Source organism: Passer domesticus, chromosome 7 (genome assembly GCF_036417665.1).
Source record: "Passer domesticus isolate bPasDom1 chromosome 7, bPasDom1.hap1, whole genome shotgun sequence".
In the NCBI taxonomy this organism is placed as follows: Eukaryota; Metazoa; Chordata; class Aves; order Passeriformes; family Passeridae; genus Passer; species Passer domesticus.
Genome location: NC_087480.1, coordinates 2,638,239 through 2,660,170, shown reverse-complemented (window position 1 = coordinate 2,660,170; position 21,932 = coordinate 2,638,239). Strand labels below are relative to the sequence as shown.

The following is a 21,932-nucleotide window of genomic DNA, read 5'->3' as shown; positions in this document are numbered from 1 at the left end:
AGAATTCTCTGTGGCACAGGATTCCCTTTGAGAAGCAATCCATGTGTTTGCCATCTCTGCAGTTTGGGGAACGGTCAGGATGGGAGCTGTTTCACCAGAACAGTGGAATGTTCCAGTGTCATTTTGTTTTTTTGAGATAACAGAGGAAAAGACATCACATTTTTGTGAATAAATGATAAAATTAAAGTAGTATTTTTGTTATTTAAAGCGGTATTTATTGTTATTTGTTATCAGACCACCAGCTGAGGAGCTGCCACTGGCAGGCAGCAATTCCCAGCACAAGGCTTCCATGGCTAAGGATGATGATTTGTCTTTGTGTTCATGGAACAAAAAATAAATGGTTTTTTCCTAGGAGCTGCCTGAGGGCCATGGAGGGAGTGAGAATCCCCTGAGCATGACAGGGGAAGAGCCACCCTGCCCCAGGGCAGGAAGGGTAGAGGCTTTTGCCATCATCTGCTTTTGGTTTGTACCCTGACATAACAAAAACTGATCTAAAACCCAAACTTCGATATTGTTCTGTCCTTGGAAAAGCTTCCTCTCCAATCACCTTCTCTTAGGAGGTTTTTTTCACACTGCCATGTTTTATTCATGTGGTGTGTTTAGATAGGGCCAGTTTGCTAAAAAATCTGGTGATTGCTTCCCTGCTCAGGGCCATCCATAAATGATGAGAAAATTCTTTCCAAGATGTGCAATTAGTTCTCAAGTTTATGGCACTTTTGGAGCTTCCAGAGTTGAGTAAATGATTTATAAAGATGTTTTCTCATGTATGGTATCCATATGTGGCGTGTGACCACTTTGGGCAGACATGGTGATTAAGCTGTTAATTGGTGAGATAGATGTAAGGTATAAAATATGTAATTTATGATGTATTTGATATTTTAAACTCTTGACTAGAACCTTATAGTTTGATTCTAATTTGCATTCAAGATATATTTAAGAACAAAAAATCCTGTATGAAAATGAGCAGCTAGGCTGCTACTGGATAAAAAAAACCTGATGGGTTTTTTGGATATATTCTGCTAAGGCAAAGAAAAACTGATGAAAATAGCAAAGTTTATCCTTTTGGAGCCCAATATGTGTATTTTGGCACCCAGAAGAACTTTTTTCTCCTCCAGGAACTGGGTGCAAAATTCCAGATATCCTGAATTTACAAGAATTACAGAATATAAATAACTTTTTTTCCTTTCAAGTAATGTCTTAAAAAAAAAAAGAAAAGAAAAATAGCAATATATTTAGGTTTTTTTGTTTCTTTTTAGACATTTTGGGAGCAGTGCTCTCTGCTGTCACAAATGGTTAACTGAGAAGTAAATTACTGTGGTTTCCTCAGCTCTGTGTGTGGAACTGGAGGGGTTGGAAGGAGGTGACTGATTCCTGCTCCTCTGGAACTCATGGAATAAATTGTGTGTGTGCCTGGGCTCCTGGCAGAATTGTGTTTGGAGTAAGCAGGACAATATAACACAATATTAACAATAGAACAGCATCCCTGCTCTGATTCACAGCCCCTGGAACTGCTCAGTAGACACTCTGCAATGTGGATTTTACCAGGGAGAAATGAAAATTACTGACTGGCAGCAAGGCAGTGAAGCAAAATGCATTATGTATGAAACAGGTGATCTCGACAATTGCCATTCCAAAGGATTTGACACAAATGACTGAAATCAGATTGACTTCCACTTTATAACAAATAAAAATGTGTTTTACTTTGGAGTGCATCCAACAGCCACACACGTGGTTTCACATAGTTTCTTATTGTGGCCCCATATTCTCTTGCCACTGGTTCATAGATGATTTTCCTGTGGTTTGTTTCAGCAGAGATTTAATTTTCAGATTTGAAGCATGAACAGATTTTCAAGTACCAAAACCAGAGCAATTTCCAGTTGATTGGTAAAATGTATTCATGTAGTACAAACACACAAATAGAATGCAAAGAAAATGACATTATGAATCATACCATTAACAACTTGATTTTTTGTAATGTTTTTAGCAGTCAGCCATTGAGTTATAGTGAATATATATTTGAATTTGCAGAGCAATGGAGTGTTCACTTTGGAGTTGTAATGGTCTGCAGTTTTGTAGGGGGTTCGGTGTTGGGTTTGGTTTGATTTTTTGGGTGTTTTTTACACTTTCTTTTTTAATTTTTTCTATTTGCTCAGGCATCCCAGTATTTCTTTCTAAGAAAATGAAAATAGCCATTAGAGAGATCTTCAGCTTTTTTCCCAAGATTTCTGTTCTCAACCTTTAGCTTTTATGCAGCTCCAATGCAAAAGTGTTCCACTGCTAAAAGCAGGACCATTTCCTAGTGTCACTGCTATATAAATAAATTTGACACTGCATATTCTCACAGGTCTCTGAAATAAGTTATGGGATATTTTTAAAGTATTTCCTGGGTGGCTGCTAGATGCATTTTCCCAAATGTGGACTGTACTTACTCTTCTAGTAAAAAAAGGACTTCAGCTTTAAGGGGATTAATTTGCAACAATTAAAATAAATTACTCCTTATGCCATATATCAATGTGATTGAGTTTAATTTGTTCAGCATGCTCACTGCCTGTTGTGTATTTATAATTCTGCTCACTGTTTCCAGCATTTTCATACAAGTTTTAATCAACACTCTACCTATTAGTTGCAGATTACTATCAAGAATAAAGAATTCTATCTAAGAATTTATCAGTTGCTTGTTTTCCACACTTTAGCTGCTTCTTCACGTGGCTTGAAGAACCTGTGTTTTGGTCATCCACTTTTTATTTCATGAAGAGCATTTCTTACTCCCCATGATGGAAAAATAATAAAAATAACTAAAAATATTCTATTTTTAAATAGAATCAGGAGAGCACACAACTGTAAGCAAGCTGTGCCTCTCACTTACTTAATTCTTTTGTTGACTTAAATGGGTGTGGGGTGATGTTTTCTCCTGGTGATAAGAATTTCCAGTTTCATTTTGTTCATCACTGAAGAAAAATCAAATTAAAGAAACCTCCTTGAAGTCAATACCATCACGCTCATAAAAAATAGATCAAAGAATGAATCAGTCCCTCAGTGGATTTAGAGTAAAATCATATGAGGGAATGAATTTGAAAGCCCTGATAATATAACAAATTGTCTGTTTCTCTTTGAGGTAGGTCTTTTTCTTTGAGTATGATAATGAAATATCCTGTGTAGGGAGTGGATCCTGTGGATAAATATTGATGGCTGCAAATAATTTATGTTTGAAACACCATGGAGAGTGACAGTGAGTTCAGGCTGGTTGGTGGCATTTGTACCTTAAAAAAAGTGAGGGATTTCTGTCAGGCAGCAGCTTTGTGGTGTTTCTTATTGCCATCAAATCCTGTAAAATACCTGTAAATTCTGCACCTTTTCAAAACCCAGTCCCTTCAAACCCAGCCAGTTCCTCTGATGACACCTGGGCTGTGGTGGCAAAGGGGAGATGTCACTGTGTGCAGCCAGGCCAGGGGTTTACAGCAACCAAAAACACCCCAACCCAGCAGCCAAACCCAAAACACTAAATATTGCAGCATCAAAAATTTCCCTCTTTGGGCTAAAGCTGGAATCCACATCAGCATGGTCCAAGGATTGAAAACCTGTGCAGGGCTGCCTGATTGTCAGTGGGCACTTTGGAGGGAGCCCCAGCGAAGTGCAAGAATTGCAAATAGCTGCCTCCTCAGTGAAATAACGTAATAATCGTGGGATTGAGTGGCAGCTGGAGCTGTGTCCTGGGGATCTTTTGCTCTGAGAAACACCATTTTAATACAGGGATTTAAATGCTCCTGTTTAAGGAGCCCACAGTGGATTAGCAGCAAATGAAAAGGATATGATATTGAAAAAGTGTGGTGTGCTAGCTAAATTTGTCCAAGTAATTAAAATAGGTTCAGGAATATAAAGATAAGAATGGGAGTGATATTTTCAGGATTTCTTCTCTACTATGATTTTAATAATTGGATATTGTTGTAGCTTTGGACTTCAATATTCCTAATTTTTAAGAATATTATACCTTTTTCTTTGAACCTGACATAGCAGTTACAAAACCACCACAGCATGTTTGTTCTACTCTAATTCAAATCTGAATCCAAGTATCAAGAAATGGTGTTGTTTTTCTAGCCTGAAGTGGACACCTGAACTCTTCTACCCCCTTTACAACTTTTCTGAGATCCTCTTAAGGAAGAAATAACAAGTTCTGTAATAAGGTGAAGGCTCAGGTGGGACCAGATGGAGCCTTGTGTTTAAAGAACAGATTTAGATTCTACCTCCACATCCTGCTCCATTAGGTGGTTACAGCTTTTACGTTCTCTCTACTTTTCAAGGTATGATTTGACAGCTGCTAAATGAAGAGGATAATGAACAGTGCTAATATTTAAATGACACCATTAATATTTGGTGTATTGGACAAAAAAGCAGGTGTATTTGAGTGCATAGACAGCCAGATGAAGAAAAGCAAGTTTAAACTTCTTTTTCCCCTCCTCCCCTCCATCTTGTCCATCTGGGCCATTTGCCTTCCTAGCTGGGAAGGCAGCAGCACAGACAGCAATGCATTCTCTTGAAAGCTGGGAAAATGGCTTGGCAAGCTCCATGTTACCTTCTGTTAAACAATTTGATTTGTTCTTAATTTATTTATTTATTTTTTCTAACCTTGAAAGCATGAGTGCTGGAGCCCATGGAAGCTCCTTTAGGCTGGGGCTGCTCTCTTCAGCCCTCTGTGCTCTGTGTTTGCCCAGTGTTCCAGGCTGGAACACTCTGATTCCATAAATGCCTGGGAAGTGCCTCTTGCTCCTGCTCTGTGCATTGCTGTTGCCATAGTATCCCTATCAGAGCTATGGCACAAATGACAGGCAACGTACAGCTATGACTTTATAAATAGGATTCTGGAAGAACAACACTTTCCTCTCAACAGAAGACATTCTAGTCCATATCCAAGCAGAAAACTTGTGTCACTTTGGGATTTTATCTCCTTAAAGGCCTACAGCTCTGGAATAGAGCTTCAAAACTGTTGCTAGAATTATTTTGAATGAAAAAAAAAATTAAAAATAGTGTATTGTACAGAAGTTCAGGCATTGTAAACCATTGTTGGTTGTTTTTTTCCTGCTAAACTAACACTGTCTATTACATGTCTCTACCCTTTAGTCACTCAGAAAAATCTGCGACAGCAAAAGTCACCACAAAATTCATGTTAGCATTTATCTCACGTGGTTTGTAAGTGTGCTGTGATGTTTTTTCATGCTTTGAAGTATTTTCTTTATTATGACACAAGAAGAATTTCAATTGAGTGGTTCAAACTTGGTTTAAAGTGAATAAAAGTATGCATAAGAATGTAATGCCAAGTTCCACCCTGCAGTTTTCCTCACAAAACTCTTTGAGTCCTGCTGTTGTTATTTTATAATCCCTGGAAACTCCTCTGCAGATGAAACTGGGGTTAAAGGCTTATAATTTAGCTTGAATATAAAGTATCTTCTGGCATGATCTCAACTTTCAGAACTGATTCAGGAATATTGTTGATGAACTCTTTAGACTGTTGCATTTATGTACTCATCCTCATATTGCTTTGAAAAAAAAGTATTTATTTGGAAGATTTATAAACCTGTTTATACAATATTTTTATATCATTATCATTTATAAGCAATGCTTGCATCAGTATGACCATAGAAGAATTTGGGATAGAGGCTAGAATTTGGTTTATATTTATGGTTGGTGGTTTTTTTTTTTTTTTTGGTTTTTTTTTTTTTGGTTTTGGTTTTTTTTTTTAATTTCTTCCCCTCAGAAATGTAAATTTAAAATATTATTCTATAAACATCAGGATTTGAAGGGTTTTATAACCCTGTTGTGTTATTTTTCATTTTAATTTGTAATAGAGATGAAGAAGTGGCAAAATAGTTCCTTCTAGTAGGCACAAAACCTGCAAGATTCTAATTTTTTTTTTTTTTTTTGGGCAGCATTTAAATATCAACTTTTTGCTGTAACCCCTACATTTTTATTTGTGTTTCCCATAGGAAAAAATGTAAATACATTTATTTCACTAATAATGGATACAGACATGTGCTTTCCTAAAGTAGGGCTCTCTGCATGGCAAATGTGTGTGGGCAATTACTTCAGTGGGATGACAATTGCTGGAGCTGGATTTAAAGAGAGGCAGTTAATAAATCAAACCATAAGTTATAAATATATTTATATTATTTAGATATAGATATTCATAATATATTTATGTTATATATTATAAAATATATATTATAAATTATATATTATTTTTATATATTTTTATAATAAGTTAATAAATCAAATTATAGCAGCCAAACTAATTCACTTGTACACTATCACCAAGTCATTCACTGGGCTCACACTGCTACCATGGTGTCACCATAAAGATGATCAGGAGCTGCTGGAGACTTCCTTATTTGCATATTTAGAATGTGGTGTTTTAATGATTTATAAAAAGCTGCTGGTCCATTGCTTCACTCTGGGTACCTGGCTGCTGCTGCTTTGGGCGCTGTGAACCCCTGAAATCCAGTGATAAATCTGGGAATTCCTGAAATGCCATCCCCTGTCAGCAGTCCCCTCCAGCTTCACTGGATTACTCAGGGAGCAAAGCCTTTTCCCTAAGTGGGCCTTGCAGCACTTTTATTTCATGTCTAATCACAAAAATGGTATCATGTTCTGCTTTTGTACAAACACAAAGCCAGAAAATGCTGTCCAGTTAATGATGCTGATGTGGGGATGCCCCTTGCAGATGGAGCTGGAATGTTCTGTATCTGCCACTGCCTTCCAACCCAAAGCAGTGCTTAAGTGGAACAGCAATATTAATTGTTCCTAACCCGTTTCACTGCAAAATCAAAGCTTTGGTCTAAATTCCCCTGCAAGTGGCACTGCTGAAAGGCAGTAACTACCAGGTGGAGGCAACTGCTGGCACCAGGAATTTCTTCTTGATCTGCAGAAGTAAATCAATCTGTGCTATGGCAGGGAGAATAAAATGAGAAGAGACAGGGAACAGAATTACACTTTTACCTGCGCAGTAAAAAGAATGTAGATGTGTTGGCACAGGTATATTTGAAACAGATGCTAATATAAGATTTTATTTACGAGAAAAATCACTTTGCATGGAACTCTTGAGCATTTACTTTAGATAAATGCTATCCTAGCAGATCCTAAATTCTGGAATGGCAGAATTATGTAAAGATTAGGCAAATATTCTATACGTGGAGCTCAAGAGAGTGATTTATCTCTTAAAAATTCTTGGCTGAAGGCTGTATGCAGCTACACAGATATCTGTGTGTACCTCTAAGTCCTCCTATTCCACTTCCATCTTTCTCAAGGTTGTTAACAACCTCAAGGCAAGAATATATTGTTATTCAGAAACCAGTTGGAAAGTACAGATTTTTCCAACAAGTTTGTGTCTTCCTTTAAAGGTATTGGTGTTCCAGAGTACTATGAACAGGCATCACCAAATTTAAAATTATACAATTTTTTTTTGCAATTCAGTAGACAGATTTCCACACATTGTTAGCTGAAGTTCACCAGACTCCATTTAGATAATAGCATTTTCTTGCCAGTTTAAGCTCCTGAATTAAAAATATCCAGATTTCTTTGTTGTTGTTAGCAAACATTACATAATTTTGTCAGTGCAAAACTTGGGGGGAGAATTAAGACAAGTGTTCTTCTATTCCCATATCTAAGCAAGGGGTATAAAAAGATCTGCCTCTCAGCAGATGGTTGCTTGCAAACTTCTTGCCTACTTTTTTCTTAGGAAACAGAAAAAAAATGAGGACAATGTGGCAGAGAGATCAAAGCAAGGCATTTTCCTAAGGAGCAAAGGAAAATCTCATGCTGGAAATAGGGGATTCCTGTACTTGTTTCTTCATTTGATATGATCCAGCCCTAAAATTCTTACCTCAGTATTTAGTTAAGAGTTTCAAGTAAAAAGTTTTGCAAGAAATTTTATACATATTTAGGAAGGATGGAGTCAAATGTGACTTCACTAATGAGGCTTCCAAACAGTTCACGTTGTTGTAGCAGGAAAGGAGCTCCTTTAGCTCCTTTTATAGCACAATATTCTGTGACTTTAAAAGGATTTTCCTTCCCTTTTCCCAGCTGCTCCTGGCGTTCTCCACGGATACTCATTAGTCATTCTGGAGATGGACTTGCTGTCTGGAACCTACCTCTTGGCAGTCCTGTTGGCCTGCATCGTGTTCCAATCTGGCGCGCAGGAGAAGAATTACACCGTGCGGGAAGAACTGCCTGAAAATGTCCTCATTGGCAATCTGCTCAAGGATCTCAACCTAACGCTGGACCCTGACGTGCCCCTGTCCTCCCCGCTGCAGTTCAAGCTGGTCTACAAGACCGGGGACGTGCCCCTGGTGAGGGTGGAGGAGAACACTGGGGAGATCTTCACGGCTGCCAACCGCATCGACCGCGAGAAGCTGTGCGCCGGCATCTTCAGCGAGAACCGCTGCTTCTACGAGGTGGAGGTGGCTGTGCTGCCCGACGAGGTGTTCAGGCTGGTCAAGATCAGATTCCTGATCGAGGATATAAATGACAACGCCCCCCTTTTCCCTTCGACAGTTATTAACATCTCTATCCCGGAGAACACGGCCATTAATTCCCGCTACTCTGTCCCGTCTGCCATCGACCCAGACATCGGCGTGAACGGAATCCAGCATTATGAGCTCCTCAAGGTGGGTTTCTTTCATCCTTCTCTGTTGCTGTCTGTGTTGCTGTCCTCCCACAAGTGTTGCCAGTCCTCACCAACCCGTCAGGAGCCCAAAGCTGTGTGCTGCACGCAGTCACAGAAACCCAAAGCTGTGAGCTGCAGTTGTGGGACGGCGCGGGTCCGTGTCAGAGTGTGAATCCGTAGCCCTGAGTTTGTTCCGGTGCATCTCATCCTCACTCCGTGGGAAGCTGTTTATGTGCATGTGTAACTGTGTAACAGAGTGAGGAACCATCCACATCTCCTTGTGCTCTGCACCAGCACTCAAGTGTTTGTACACTTTGGCTGACAGTGTTCCTGGGCCATCAAAAACGTGTCCTGAATGTCACTGATGTGACAGTGCCAAGTGCAGAAGGGTTTTGTGCTGGGTTATGCCTCCCATTTTTATGGAGACATTCTTTTTTTGTGCCTCTCTTGCACAGCTTGGACTTGTGCAGTAGAACTTGGCCCAGAAGCTGAAGTGATGCTCACCTGTGCATTCATGAGCTTCTCCAGAGGGAAGGAGTCACTTTGCCAGAGCAGCTTTGTAATGTCTGGGCAGGAGCAGCTCCAAATGTGCATGAGTGCAAGGAGAGCAGTGCCAGGGGCCTTGTAAGAGCAGATATTTCATATTCTTGCTTCTTTTATCCTTTCTAGCAACTAACAGGGGAACTGGGATTAGGGGACAGAAGAAAAATATAAACATGCGATGTTTATATAAACAAGAGTGTGTGACTGCTAAATAAATGATCACTTTTGTTTGAGTTTACTGAAGCAAACTTAAGAACAGGAAAGAAACTTACCAAGAAATGTTGGGGGGAAGCTGAGATTGCCCTCACTTCCTTTGCTTTGGAATAAGGAATTGTTTTGTGGTTTGGCTGCTCAGCAACCAATCTGACCCTCCTTACTGCCAGAAGAACATAGATTATATTATCCAATATATTGCTTGACTGACTGGATGCTGATATTCACTGATAGCAGTACTTACTAGCAATTTAATAAAAATAAAGCTCTGCCTTTTTTTAGCGCTTTTAAATTGCTTGGAGCCTGAAGTAATTGTGGCAGTGTGGGTGCTAAGGAGTGACAAAGACATAAAAATCTCTTTCAGGAAAATGCATCCCACTGGGCATTTCTGGCTAGCTATCAAAAAAAAAAAAAAATTTAAAAAAAAGATCCCACACATGTCTGTCTGCTCTCAGTGCAGCCAAGGAACTTAAAACTTTCCAAGTAAATACTATAATGTCTGAATTTTTTGCAGTAAGCTCTTTAAGACTTTTCCTTGGTTATTGGAGAGCAGGTTATCCACATGTGTGGGTTTTGTTTGGGGTTTTTTAGCTAGCTAAGCAGAAGCACCCAGTAGGGCAGAGTGTTCTTTATGAGGCATATTCAATGAGATTTTGGGGAATGAGCAACAGCATATTAAATAAATAACAGTAGGAGTGGGAAATAATGAAAAACCAGGGTTGCACACAAAATGGAGCAAAATAAAACCCAGTCTGAACGGAGAAATGTGAGTTATCCAAAAGTGCTGTTATTGTAGGAAAAGGAAAACTGTAGAAAATGGCAAAATCAGGAGTCCCTGGGCCTGATGAGCAGCAGTTCAGATCACCACAATAACAGTCTTGTTTTGTGAGCTTATTTTTGGCTTATTATTTTGGTATTCTCACTCTGTGCATTCAGGGAGAGAATGTGGCAGATCAGCAGAGTGGGAGCTCGTCTGAAATCCAACCTGCAGCTCTGCCCAAGGCAGGGCAGGGCACAGGGCTTGGCTGGGCAAGGTGAGAGGGTCTGCATGAGAGGGTTTTCACCAAGAAATGTGCAAATAATTAAATATCTTAATAATAGTAAATAATTTAAGTACATTATTTAATTTTTAATTAGGGAAAAATGAAAAAAAAATGAGTTACATGATTATTCAAGTGTCTGTTTGCCACATAATGGGAAGGAAGGTGGTGAGGTTGAGCACACGCTGGTATAGACTGAAAGTTCTGACCTCTTGTGCTGCATGTGCTGCAAACAAAATAATTTGTGAAATCACAGCCCTGTTGGCAGATCTTCTGAAAGAATTAATTGCATTTTTTCTCTTGAATGCCTGTTGGTCAGGTATTTTTTGAGTTATGGATCTACTGCCTTTAAATGAGCCAGCAATTTCACATACCTTGGAAATGATCTGTAAAAACCGAAAAGAAGTTTCTGACAGCCAGACACCGTTTGGAATAGTATTTCCAGGTGTTATTTTACTGGTAATTTTCAGAATGTTAATATCAAAAGTAATCATAAAATGGATTTAAAAAAACCCAAAACAGACAAACAAGCAAAAAAAAAAAAACCAAAAAACCAAACCAAAGCAATAGAAATAAAGGATTTTGATGAGCAGACAGGAAATACAGTCAGTATTCTCCACTGCAGGGGAGGTTCAGGAAGATAATTAGAGGGATTAAGAAGCTTTCCTATTAGGAAAAGCTGAAAGAATTGGGATTCTTCAGCCTGGAGAAGAGCAGGCCCCAGAGTGACCTTACTGAAGCCTTTCAGTACCTGGAGGGGCTGCCAGAGGGACTTTGGACAAGGCCTGGAGAGACAGGACAGGGGGAAAGGCTTTGTTCTGACAGAAAGTTGGTTCAAATTGGATATTGGAAAGAAATCCTTCCCTGTGAGGGAGGGGAGGCCCTGGCACAGGTGCCCAGAGAAGCCCCTGGGTCCCTGGCAGTGCCCCAGGCCAGGCTGGATGGGGCTGGGAGCACCTGGGACAGTGGAAGGTGTCCCTGCCATGGCAGGAGTGGAACCAGGTGATTTTTAAGGTCACACGTTTTCAGCACCTCCGTGGCTCCTTGGGAAGGTAACAGTCTCATCTTACAGTATTTCCTCACTTTGTCACACTTACCTTACTGCCCCTCTCACAGGGTGTGGAAAAGTTTGAATATAATTTTTGCATTTGGTTTCTTTTCCCAACTGGATTAGAAATGATAAAGTCTTTAAACTAAATGGATTTTTTTAAATATCCTTCCTCTCATTAAAACTCCTTAGAACAGTAGAAAATGAAACTTTGTAAAGAAATATATTCTTGTATTTTAGATTCAGTGGAAGCTTTGTAAAGCAGGATTTGATTTATTTAAAACAAGACAGAGCTTTAATTACCACACTGATTAACACTCATTTTTTGCCTGCCTGCATTTTATCAAGATGCACCTGAATAGCAAATAACTTCTTTATGTGTAACTGATTCATGGCACCTCATCCTCAAAACTTTCTGTGGCTCTGATTTTCTCGACCCTGTTTGAAACACATAAACTCTAAAAAGGCAACAGTTTTACTGTTAATAGAAGAGAGGAGACAGTCACGCAGAGCTTCTTGCTGCTCCCAAAGCTGCTGTGCATGGCATTATAAAAGATTGTGTTTCTCTGCTGAGATGCCCCAAGGTGACCATAGAGGGAGTGACATTAAGGTTTCACATGATAAACAGTGTTTGCTGTGAACCAGGGGAGGAGGGAGAACTTAGATATTATTTAACAATAGAAGAAAATTCATTTAGAATGAGAAATAGCTGGACTGGGGAAGAGGATGGCACAACACTGATGGTGGGAGCTGGTAGGTGCAGCTAAGACAAGGAATAATTGGCCAGGTGGAAACCCAACCATTTTTGTCTCAGCTGAGATAACTACAATAAATGTAGAAATGGGAAATGATAGGGGAAAAGAGCTGGGCATTCATAAATAGAAGCTTTCATAAAAACAGTGGGATGCAAGAGCAAATTGTGCATTGAAACCTTAACAAACAGTGATTTCTGATTGGGGATGAATCCACAAATCCTAATGTTCTGCTTTAACCCAGGGGGCAGCCCAGCCTCCAGGGCTTTGTTCACCCCTTCAGGGCAGTCCCATTGTTTACAGACTGACACAAAATGTGCATTGTGTCAGGCAGTGCCACCACGGTGCCAGAAATACCTGCTTGCTGGTGTTGATTACACTGTTCCAGCCCACTTACAGCTGAGCTCAAGGCAAGCTGATATTTAGTATTACCTGATTAATACACTTCATATTTATAGGTGTCACAGGCCTCTGCTTTGACTGCAAAGATTTTAGTGTGAAACATTTCTTTGTTCTCTTAAATGTTAAAAAGGCAAGCTGGTTCAGAACAGGTTTTGAATAGAAACGAACTCACACAAGGGCATGTTTTAAATAATATTTTTATTAATTGATTGCTTAGCACTTCTTGTCAGCAAGAAGTACATGTACATTAGAAGTTGCAGAGGTGCAGCAGGAACTGAGCATTTTCTTCTGTGAACTGATCCTGTGTGCTAATATTTTCTTCCTTTAATCCTTTGCAGTTTGGGGGAAATTAGATTGGTGTTGCTGTTCCATTACTGTTACCTGTTACAGTAATTTTGCTGTATTTACCTATCAGAAGCAGCTGGTGCATCCCTTCTAGGATAATATGATAATCTCTTTGTAGCTGTCAGTTCATACCTCTGTAGTCTGACAAAATAGATTCCTGCTCGGTCTCACACCACGTCAGCCTTGCCTCTGATGAGCAGAGTTTCATCTCGCTGCTCTAGATCATCTTTGTGATGCCTTTCAATAGAAGATATCCCCTTTTTTTGATACAGTTTGTCAATTCCATGACCCATGGAAGATGGAAATCACAGTCCTTCATCATACTTCAAGCATCATATTTCATGTTTGCAACTGGTTATTTCTGAGCCTCGCAGCAGTCTTGGATCAAGTAACTCATATCACTGTCAAGATCAAGAGTGGAAGATGTGTTTTATGTAGAAATAAATCTAGGAGGGCAGTTAGAATTATAGACTGAGACTAGATTTGTAGTTGAATGTGTATCAGAAAGTCACATTAATGAAATCTTTGCTGATAATCCTGTGGTAAGCAGGGATACAAACGTGAAAGTCAAAAGCTGTAACAGTGGAGGAGGCCAACAACCTTCCCCTGGTCTGTTTGTGGGGTTCAGTGCAGAGAAAAAACAAGACAGAATGGTTAATGTCCCTGCAAACTTAGAGCACAAACTGATTTTGTTATCACAGGTGCTCACCAGATGAACCTCACTGTCCCAAACAGGAGCTGCTGGGACTCTCATTCCTGTCCTTTTCCACCCAGAGGGAGCCAAAGCAGCCATCCTCCCTTTGAGAGCACTCCCAAACCACGTCCCACAGCTTGGCACACTGGAATTAACGTGGATTAAACTGACCTGGGTGATTCTCTGGCAGGGTTTCAGCAGGACAGGGCAGGGCAGAGCTTTAGTGGCCCTTCCAGGAGGTCACAGGAAGCCTGGGGTCCTTACTGCCAACATCTGCAGTCTGTGAAAAATCTGCCAACACAGAGATTTTTTTTCTGCTTGTAAACAGATATTTATTAATATTGCCAGCTCTTAATGAACATTGTAGTTAAACACTAATACAAATAAGGAATTTCAACTTAATTTTTCTTTCTTTTTCTACGAATCAAAAATAATTTGTGAATTTGTTGTAATCCTCTATGAACAAAATATTCTTGCACTTTCTGATTTCTTTTTTTATTGCCAACCCTTTCTAGCATTTGTGTAAGGGAAATATGGCTGATAGGATGATGGCTATTCAAGATTCTGAGAATTTTTGTTTTACAGACGTATATAATCAGGAAAATGCATTATTCAGATAGGAGATTTCTTGACTTTCTCATAGACAAGAACAAGATCTTTTCAGTATTTCTCTCTTCTCATTCATGAAACATTAGTTGTTCAGCGATATTTTAAAACTAATTGCCACAAAAATGAAATTACACTCATATTGATGGTACAGGTAACAATAGTACTTAGGTGCCTAAAACTGAGAAATTATGTAAAGCTAGATCCTGGATCTGACAGTGCTTACAGACAAGGTAAAAATAAGATGCATGTTAAAAAGCATTTGAGGGTTGTTTTTTTTTTTCAATTATTATGGGTTTCTTTTCCTTTTTGCTGTCACGTAGCTTAGACTAAAATTTTGAGTTTCTGCTTGGAGAGAGGATGGTTTGTTTTTCTTACTTCACAATCCCCGGGAAAAAGTGAAACCCCACCTGGGTGTGATGATGTGCAGCTGCTTTGGCAGAGGGGCAGGACCAGATGATCTCCAGAGGTCCCTTCCCACCCCAGCCCCCTGTGGCTCTGGGGGCTCTCAGCACAATTTGCAGCCCAGGCTCACTCCCACCCTCACTGGGATCTCCCAGGAGGATTAAACTGCAGACTTTTGGGGGTCAGTACTGTTTTTTCTTTCCCATTTTGTGTGCCGGCATAGAAAGTGAAGCTTATGGATTTAGAGGACTCGAAAATAGGTTTAGGAAGTTTTTTTGCTTTGGAGTTGAGCTCCAGTCAAGCTCTAAGGTCACTCTCTAGTGCTGGTAATTTAATAAATAGGGAGAGCTGGACATGTTGTCTTTCTAAGGTAATTTTTAGCTGCCCTTTAAAAGAGAGGCTTTTTTTGGACAGACAGGCTGTCTTTTGAGTGGTGCTGAGTACTTTTGTCCTAAATCCACAGTAGGGGAATAGGTCAGACCCAAAACATCTTTTTCTTTTTCATTTGCTGATAGAAGTTCAGTCTTTTGGTTAAAATTAACACATCTCCAGTTTTTTTTCATGTGGATGGTTCTTCCTGCCTGCATTTCCCCTGAGATGTGCTTAATTACCATCTGAAATATTTACATCACCTTTGCAAAATAAGTCTGTTTTAATTACTTTATGCTGTAGCTGAAAATCCATCTTCTTCCAAATCCTCCACTCCATTTGCTCCTTTTTCTTGCAATCCAAAATACCAAAGTATATGATTCTTTAGAGAAGATTTTGTGCTAAAATAAAAATACTGCTCAGTGGTGACTTGTCTAGAGAGGTCTGGACAGACAAGTGGTCATCTGTGCACATTATTTTGAAAAAGTCACTGGGTCTGAGCTTTAAAAGGGAAAACTGATTTGCATTCCTGCAGCTGTGGCTTGGTGTCAGCGAGGAGATAAAACCCTGCTCCTGACTGGTGGTGGTGAGTCAGGAGTCAAGGTAATTGCCTCTTGTTGGTTGATACAAGGCTCCTTTAGGGTGGTTTATGGCACTATTGCTGTAAAACTGTCAGCTCCCGTTATCCTGACGTCCCTTTGGGGATTCAGGGAGGACTGCAGGAGAAAGTCTTGCTTCAGGCACAGCAAGTTCAGGGAGTTAGGGTGAGGGACAAGTTGGTGTCTCTTTCTGCATGCCAGGCTCTGATTTTCACACGAGCTGTCAGGGAACAATAATATATAAGTTAGCATGTTTCAGAGAGGAGAGGATGATGGACTGGAGCTGCGAGGCACCCGTCTGTCAAACGCAGAGCTCCCTTCATCTGTCTCAGCTGAGCATCATCTTGTGCTCATGTCCAGACAGATCACTTTTAGCTCAGATGTGGGGATGCTTTCTGAGCACACAGGGCTCAGGATTTGTTCACACAGTCCGTGTGTGTGGCAGCACAGAGAAAGGAATATTTTCCCAACAGCCATCAAGGAAACAATTGTTTTAATTTGTAAGAAATTGCTAATTATATGATCCATCATGCTCTCGATTGATAACCCCAGGAAAAGCAGTAAAATACCCCTTCTAAATGAAATTATACTCTGATTTGCATAGATGCGTGATACTGGGACTGCAAACATGCAATGCCATGTGAAGTTACAGAAGGGAATAAAAGTGCACTCAGGACAGATTATGCTGCACCCTTAATTTTTCCTACTGTCTGAAAATCTACCAGGTTTTAAAGGTGTCATATTTTTGTACATCACAAAAGAAATAGGTAGGAGCCTCTTTCAAATGCCAAAACAGTATTGCCATGTGATGGGCCATTATTTTTATATATTAAATATCTTTATCTGTGAATAGAGATGCCTGTCTGTGGCCCTTATTTTCTCTTTAAAGAATTCAGGTGTCTGAATTTCAGACCATTTATTTATAAATTGTGTTAGTGCATCTGCTTGATATGCAGGTCATCTGGCATCCAAAGGCATTTAAACTTTTTCTGGTAATTTTTGTAGTTAAAAGTCAGCAATAGCTGTCACCATCCAGGCAAGGAACATTTTAAAGACATTATTTTTTCAACCAAATGAAAAACAATTATCACAACTTTGTCAATAATATCAGCTAATAGTTACTGCACGCACTGTAAAAGTCCTTTGGAACCACTGTAATTCTTGTTTCAGAATAACTTTGCAAGGATTACTTTTTTCTTCTTTCTTTACTTCTTGTAATGGATGCATCAATGCATGGCTTGTATTTTGGATGGCTGTCATGAGAAACCTTGAATTAGATTTCCAGCAGATCCTAATATTATTCAGATCATTAAACATTTTAAGTTTTTAAGCAACAGCTGTCTTTTTTTCACATGTACTTATGAAGTTATCAAAAAATTCTGCTATTTTCAAAATATTGAAGTAGAGATACAAAAAATAAAGGGTGAATATTAGTTGGAAAAGATTTTTTCTTTTGTCCAGTTCACTTTTCTAAGTCTCACTTTTCATCCCATCTAGGGGGGAATGAAGATTGGAAAATTTACAATTTTTAGGATATGTTTTGAAAATAGGAGAAGTAGTTTCAGTTTTTCATGATTTAAGTTGTCTTAAAATACACAATTAAAATATTAAAGCAGCTTTTATAATAATAATAATATGTTCTTGATTTTATATTTACTTTAGGCTTCCTAACATTGGATTTTAGTAATGAAGATTTAAATATCCTAGCTAGTTTTCCCCCAAATACACTGTATGGAACACTTTCCTTCCATTTAAGAAGAGCTATCAAAGAATATATTTAAATCAAGTGTCAGCTACGGTTCATGGCACCTGACTGCATTAGTACAGTTATTTTTATTCCTGAAAGAAAGGTGTATTGCAAAATAATTTATATTCTCTAACCCAGAGACATAATTGGTCTGAACACTTAAGTCCTGTGGAGCTTTTGAAGCTGGGACATGTAGCAAAGACTGTTTCAGACAATTCTGAAGAAACAAAAAGAAACATTGCTAAAAGAAATGAGTTCTGAGTCATCAGCTCTCAGTATTGAAATACATTTTTCTCTCCTTGTGCTGTAATTGCTGGCTCTATTAATGTGATGTGTTCTTGCTTTGGTTATTGCTGATGTTCCAAAGTCGAATAATTGTAGTTTTTTTTTTCTCTGCTTTTTCAAGCAAATTGACATTTTCTGGGGTTTTTTTCTCTTCTTTTTCTTTTGAGTCAGGATATTCCTCTGTGCTTTTCAGACTGGGATATTATATGGCTTTTTCACTGGGAGACTACATTTTCCTTTTCATCCTAACCCTAGCCATATAATTTTCATGCTCATTTCCATTAAGGCTTTTTCAAGATAATTTATTGCAGCAGATTTAAAGGTATAAATAAAGGACTAGCTTCTATTTTGTTCCTCACCCTCTTTCCCATCTAATATCAAAAATAGTACCTTGGCACTTATACATGACTTTTTTGTGAATTTGTGTTTGTTGGGAAAGCCAAGAACTATTGTGAATACCATCATTTGAAAGTCAATCTTAAAAATAGAGCCTAAAATACTGATAGAACCTTCCTATCACCATTTATTGTTTTACAATAAACACTTTTATTGTTTTATGTAATCAAGTATTTGTCCATGTTGAATATCCAAGACACATGCTAGTACAATATCAGAACTCATTTGAGTTCCTGGAAGTTTCCAGATTACCTACTTCTTTACAAGATTCTACATTAATGCTTATTTTTAAATTCTGAGGTAGTCCAGCCCCTCCCTCATAAAAACCTTTCATTTGAATAATTCAAACCTTCAACTGCCAGCATCATCCAGAGCTTGGCAATGAAGTTCAGTGTCTAAGTGGACCTTTGGCGAAGCTAAAGAGAAGAACCTGTTAGTGTGTGTGTGTTTTAATATCTGTTTTAATATCTGCTTCTGAGATGTTTATTGTCTGGGTTTTGAAGTGCATTATGTGAAGATGTTATGACCTTTGCTGGATGCTTTAATTTATCGTCTGAACCGGGCTTTGGTCTTTCAGTCTTTGCTTGTCTCTCTAAAGCCTCACAAGGGGAAGGGGAGGGGCAGGCACTGATTTCTGGGCTGACCCAACTATGGCCTGGCAGGATGAAACTGAGTTTCCTCTGATCTTGGATCTGTCTCTGAAATTTGATATCAGATGCTTGGGAATCACCAGAATATTTTCCCAAGCTGTTCCTGAGTTTCTGCCAGTTTGCAGCTCACAGATTTCTTGCCCAGCAGTGGTGATTCTGATATTCTTATTTGTTGGGGTTTTTTTTCCCCATATGTGTAGCTGCAGTGGTATTCTGTATCTATTTTGTAAAAATTCTGGATTTTAAAATATGAGTGCTTAGAATATTAGCAAAGTTTTAGATGCTACATTTTGTGATGATCACTTGTTTCAATTTCTGTTTACATCAGTCCACTGGTAGCATTCTTACACTATAAAAACAGCCCTGTCTTTGAAATGTGTTTTGGATGCAGTGATATAAGACTTCAACTTTATTGTTTAACTTTAAAAAATATACAGTTTTATAGGCTCATGGAGGAGCTAAGAAACTGTGCAAAGACATTTTTCACTAATATCCATGCCTGTTATGTTACATTAAGCAGAAATAAAATTATTTCTTTTCTATTTAAAGTGTGTATATGCTTGAGCTAAGGTAGGAAGTAAAGCCCAGAGGTACAACCAGAACTTGTTCTGCTGCCCAGTGGCAGAAAACTTTGCAACACTAGAAATATGGTTTTCTCCTAAGGTTTCCTATGTTCAGGAACTGGAAGAACAGTCAAGCCTTCTTCAGAAGTGAATTTACTTTTGTGGAATTAAAACCTGTCTGGTTTTTATTGATTAACTTTAATAACAACTTCAAAATGATTTGATGATGGAGTGTATGATTCAGGGTTCCAGCTGGCTGAAAATCTCTGTCCCAGGCTTGGAACCTTTCACAGTCAGTACTGTGTCTGTGGCTCTTCAAATCCTAACTTAACATGCAGGGCACTGGAAGAAGTGGTGAAAATATCAGTCTCCTCATCACTCTTGTAACATTCAGACAATACTACAAGAGTTCCTGCAAACAGGAGTGAAGTCTTCCAGAATCTATTTTGAATATTGTTTTAAAGTTCAATGGCACGTTTGTCACAGCACAGCATATGCTTCAGGCTACTGAGTTTTTACAGGCAAGGTAGCAAAGAAAATTCCTTTTTTTGTTACTCATTGCCTCTAACGAAGACTTGAATAACATTTATGGACAGTGGATTCCCCTCCTCCCCCCATTTTTTTTCTTTTGTATTTTTTGTGTATTTTTTTGTGTATTTCTTGTGAAACAAGTTTATCCATCAGGACAGGTTTTGGTAGCTTACATGATGCTGATCAGGAGCTTCTGCCATGATTAGATTTGAAATTCTGACATCGCTGTCAATCAGGAGACCAGAGCTGATGCTGCAGTGCTGTGTGCTACCTGGATCTGGCATCACTGAGGCTAAAGGTGCTTTACTTTGAGTGTTCCTGTGGAATGATGGCTTGGCTTTTCCTGCTGGGCAGCTGTTGGAACTAATCAGATTGTGCCTAAAAGCATAATAAGGAAAATCTTTAATAATGCTGAGCCCTCTTGGAAGCTCCATGGCTTCAGCTGTCACAGTCACTTTCACTAATTTAGTTCTGGTTTGCTGTTTTGTTAAGAGCCATAAAGCTGGATTTCAAAACAGATTTCACTTAATTTTACATTTCACAATGGGTGCTTCCACATATAACCACAGTAGGCCTCTTCTTATGTTACCAGTAAAGTTAATTGAGTGCAGAAGCAGAGCTTTGACTCTGTAGGTAGAATGCATAAAAAATTTAGTTTTATAGTGTCACCTTAGGATTTGAAGATAGTGCTCTATTTTGAATCCACATAACAACTGAAACCCGTTTTATTGTAGAGAGCAGTCCTGCAGATTTCTGTGAGCAAATTGACTCAATCCTGTCTTGGAGAGGACTTGTTTTGTGTTCTTTCAGTACCTGTGAACCTGATGAATAATGACAGATGTAGTATTTGGTAGAACATCCTAGGCATGTTTTAAAAATAGCAACATGCCCAACTAAATCTTGGAATTCAGAACCATTTGTTTGTTTAGCTGACTGCTTCATAAACATAATGCATTGAATTATTGCTCTTAGCTTAATATCTTAATATGCAAGAACCCTAACAATATGCTAAACCCTTTAAGATAAAAAAAAATAAATAATCAAGCATACAAATCAAGATACAGATGAAGTTTTTGTGTCTAAGTTGAAAATTGTTCAAAGACCGTTTAAGTTAAATTGTCTGAGCTGTGCTTTATATTCCATGCTAATGGTCATTTTCCCAGCTGATGGACATAAGTTATAAAAATATTTCATTTCAGGATAAAATCTTTTAATGGGTTTGGTTTGGCAGAATTGCTTGTTTACATCACTTTTTTTGAAGGCTGAACTTCACATTGAATAATTCAGAGCATGTTCTCATCCCCAGAGGGTGCTTTGTCCCACCCCTGCTCCTGTTCCTGTGTGTGGCTGAGATGCTGTCTTTGCTCTCCAGGCAGGATGGGCTCTCTGGGTGCTGTGCTGGGTGTTTAATGGGGTTATGCTCAGAGCTGGGAGGGCTCTGGGGAGGTTCTCAGTTCTGCTTTGCCAGCCTGACACCTTCCTGCCTGGAATGGTGGCAGCAGCCCCAAAGCTGCTCGTGTTTTTGGCTGAAGAGGCTTCAGGTCCAATTTCTGTGTGTGCCTATGACAGAGTTGGATTGTATCACAAACAATATGTGAGGTCTTGTTTGGGAACATCTGTTTTAGGGCAGTGATTGAATTAAGCTCAGGAAATTACTTTGTGTGCACCCAGACCTGGGAAAGCTTGGATTTTCCCTTTGACTTGGTTATAGGAATTGTTACTGGGGAGAATTGGCTTCACCAACCTTTGTTTAATTTGCTTTTTCTGGAATAGCACACTTTGTGAGAGGGCAGTCACGTTGCTAAATGACTCCTGAGCTGTGTTATTTATTCTGGCATTAACCTTGCTGAGGACACACCCCATCACTCCCCTTGCTCCTAACATTCACCATTCTGCTTTTTTCCCCATGAGTTCTGGGAGGGTTTGTCTCAGTTTTTAATTTATTGGAGGACTCATATTACCAGGTGAGACTAATCTAGAGCTCTGCAGCAGGAGATGGATATTGTATTTACCTTCTGAAGCTGCTGTTCTTCCTGCTTAAATATTGGCTTATTTTGTTCTATGGTCTCATGGTTTTCTTTGATTTTTCCC

At 39.1% G+C, this 21,932-nt stretch overlaps 1 protein-coding gene across 4 annotated transcripts in view; it reads left to right on the top strand.

The window, feature by feature from the left end:
* PCDH11X (protocadherin 11 X-linked) overlaps window positions 1-21,932 on the top strand; it is a 416,794-nt gene that overhangs the window by 36,038 nt on the left and 358,824 nt on the right. For all 4 annotated transcript variants that reach the window (XM_064426477.1, XM_064426476.1, XM_064426478.1 and 1 more), the window contains exon 2: window positions 8,071-8,654. In XM_064426477.1, the coding sequence (XP_064282547.1) occupies window positions 8,115-8,654 (540 nt within the window). In that variant the 5' untranslated portion in view covers window positions 8,071-8,114. The remainder of the gene's footprint in view (window positions 1-8,070; window positions 8,655-21,932) is intronic.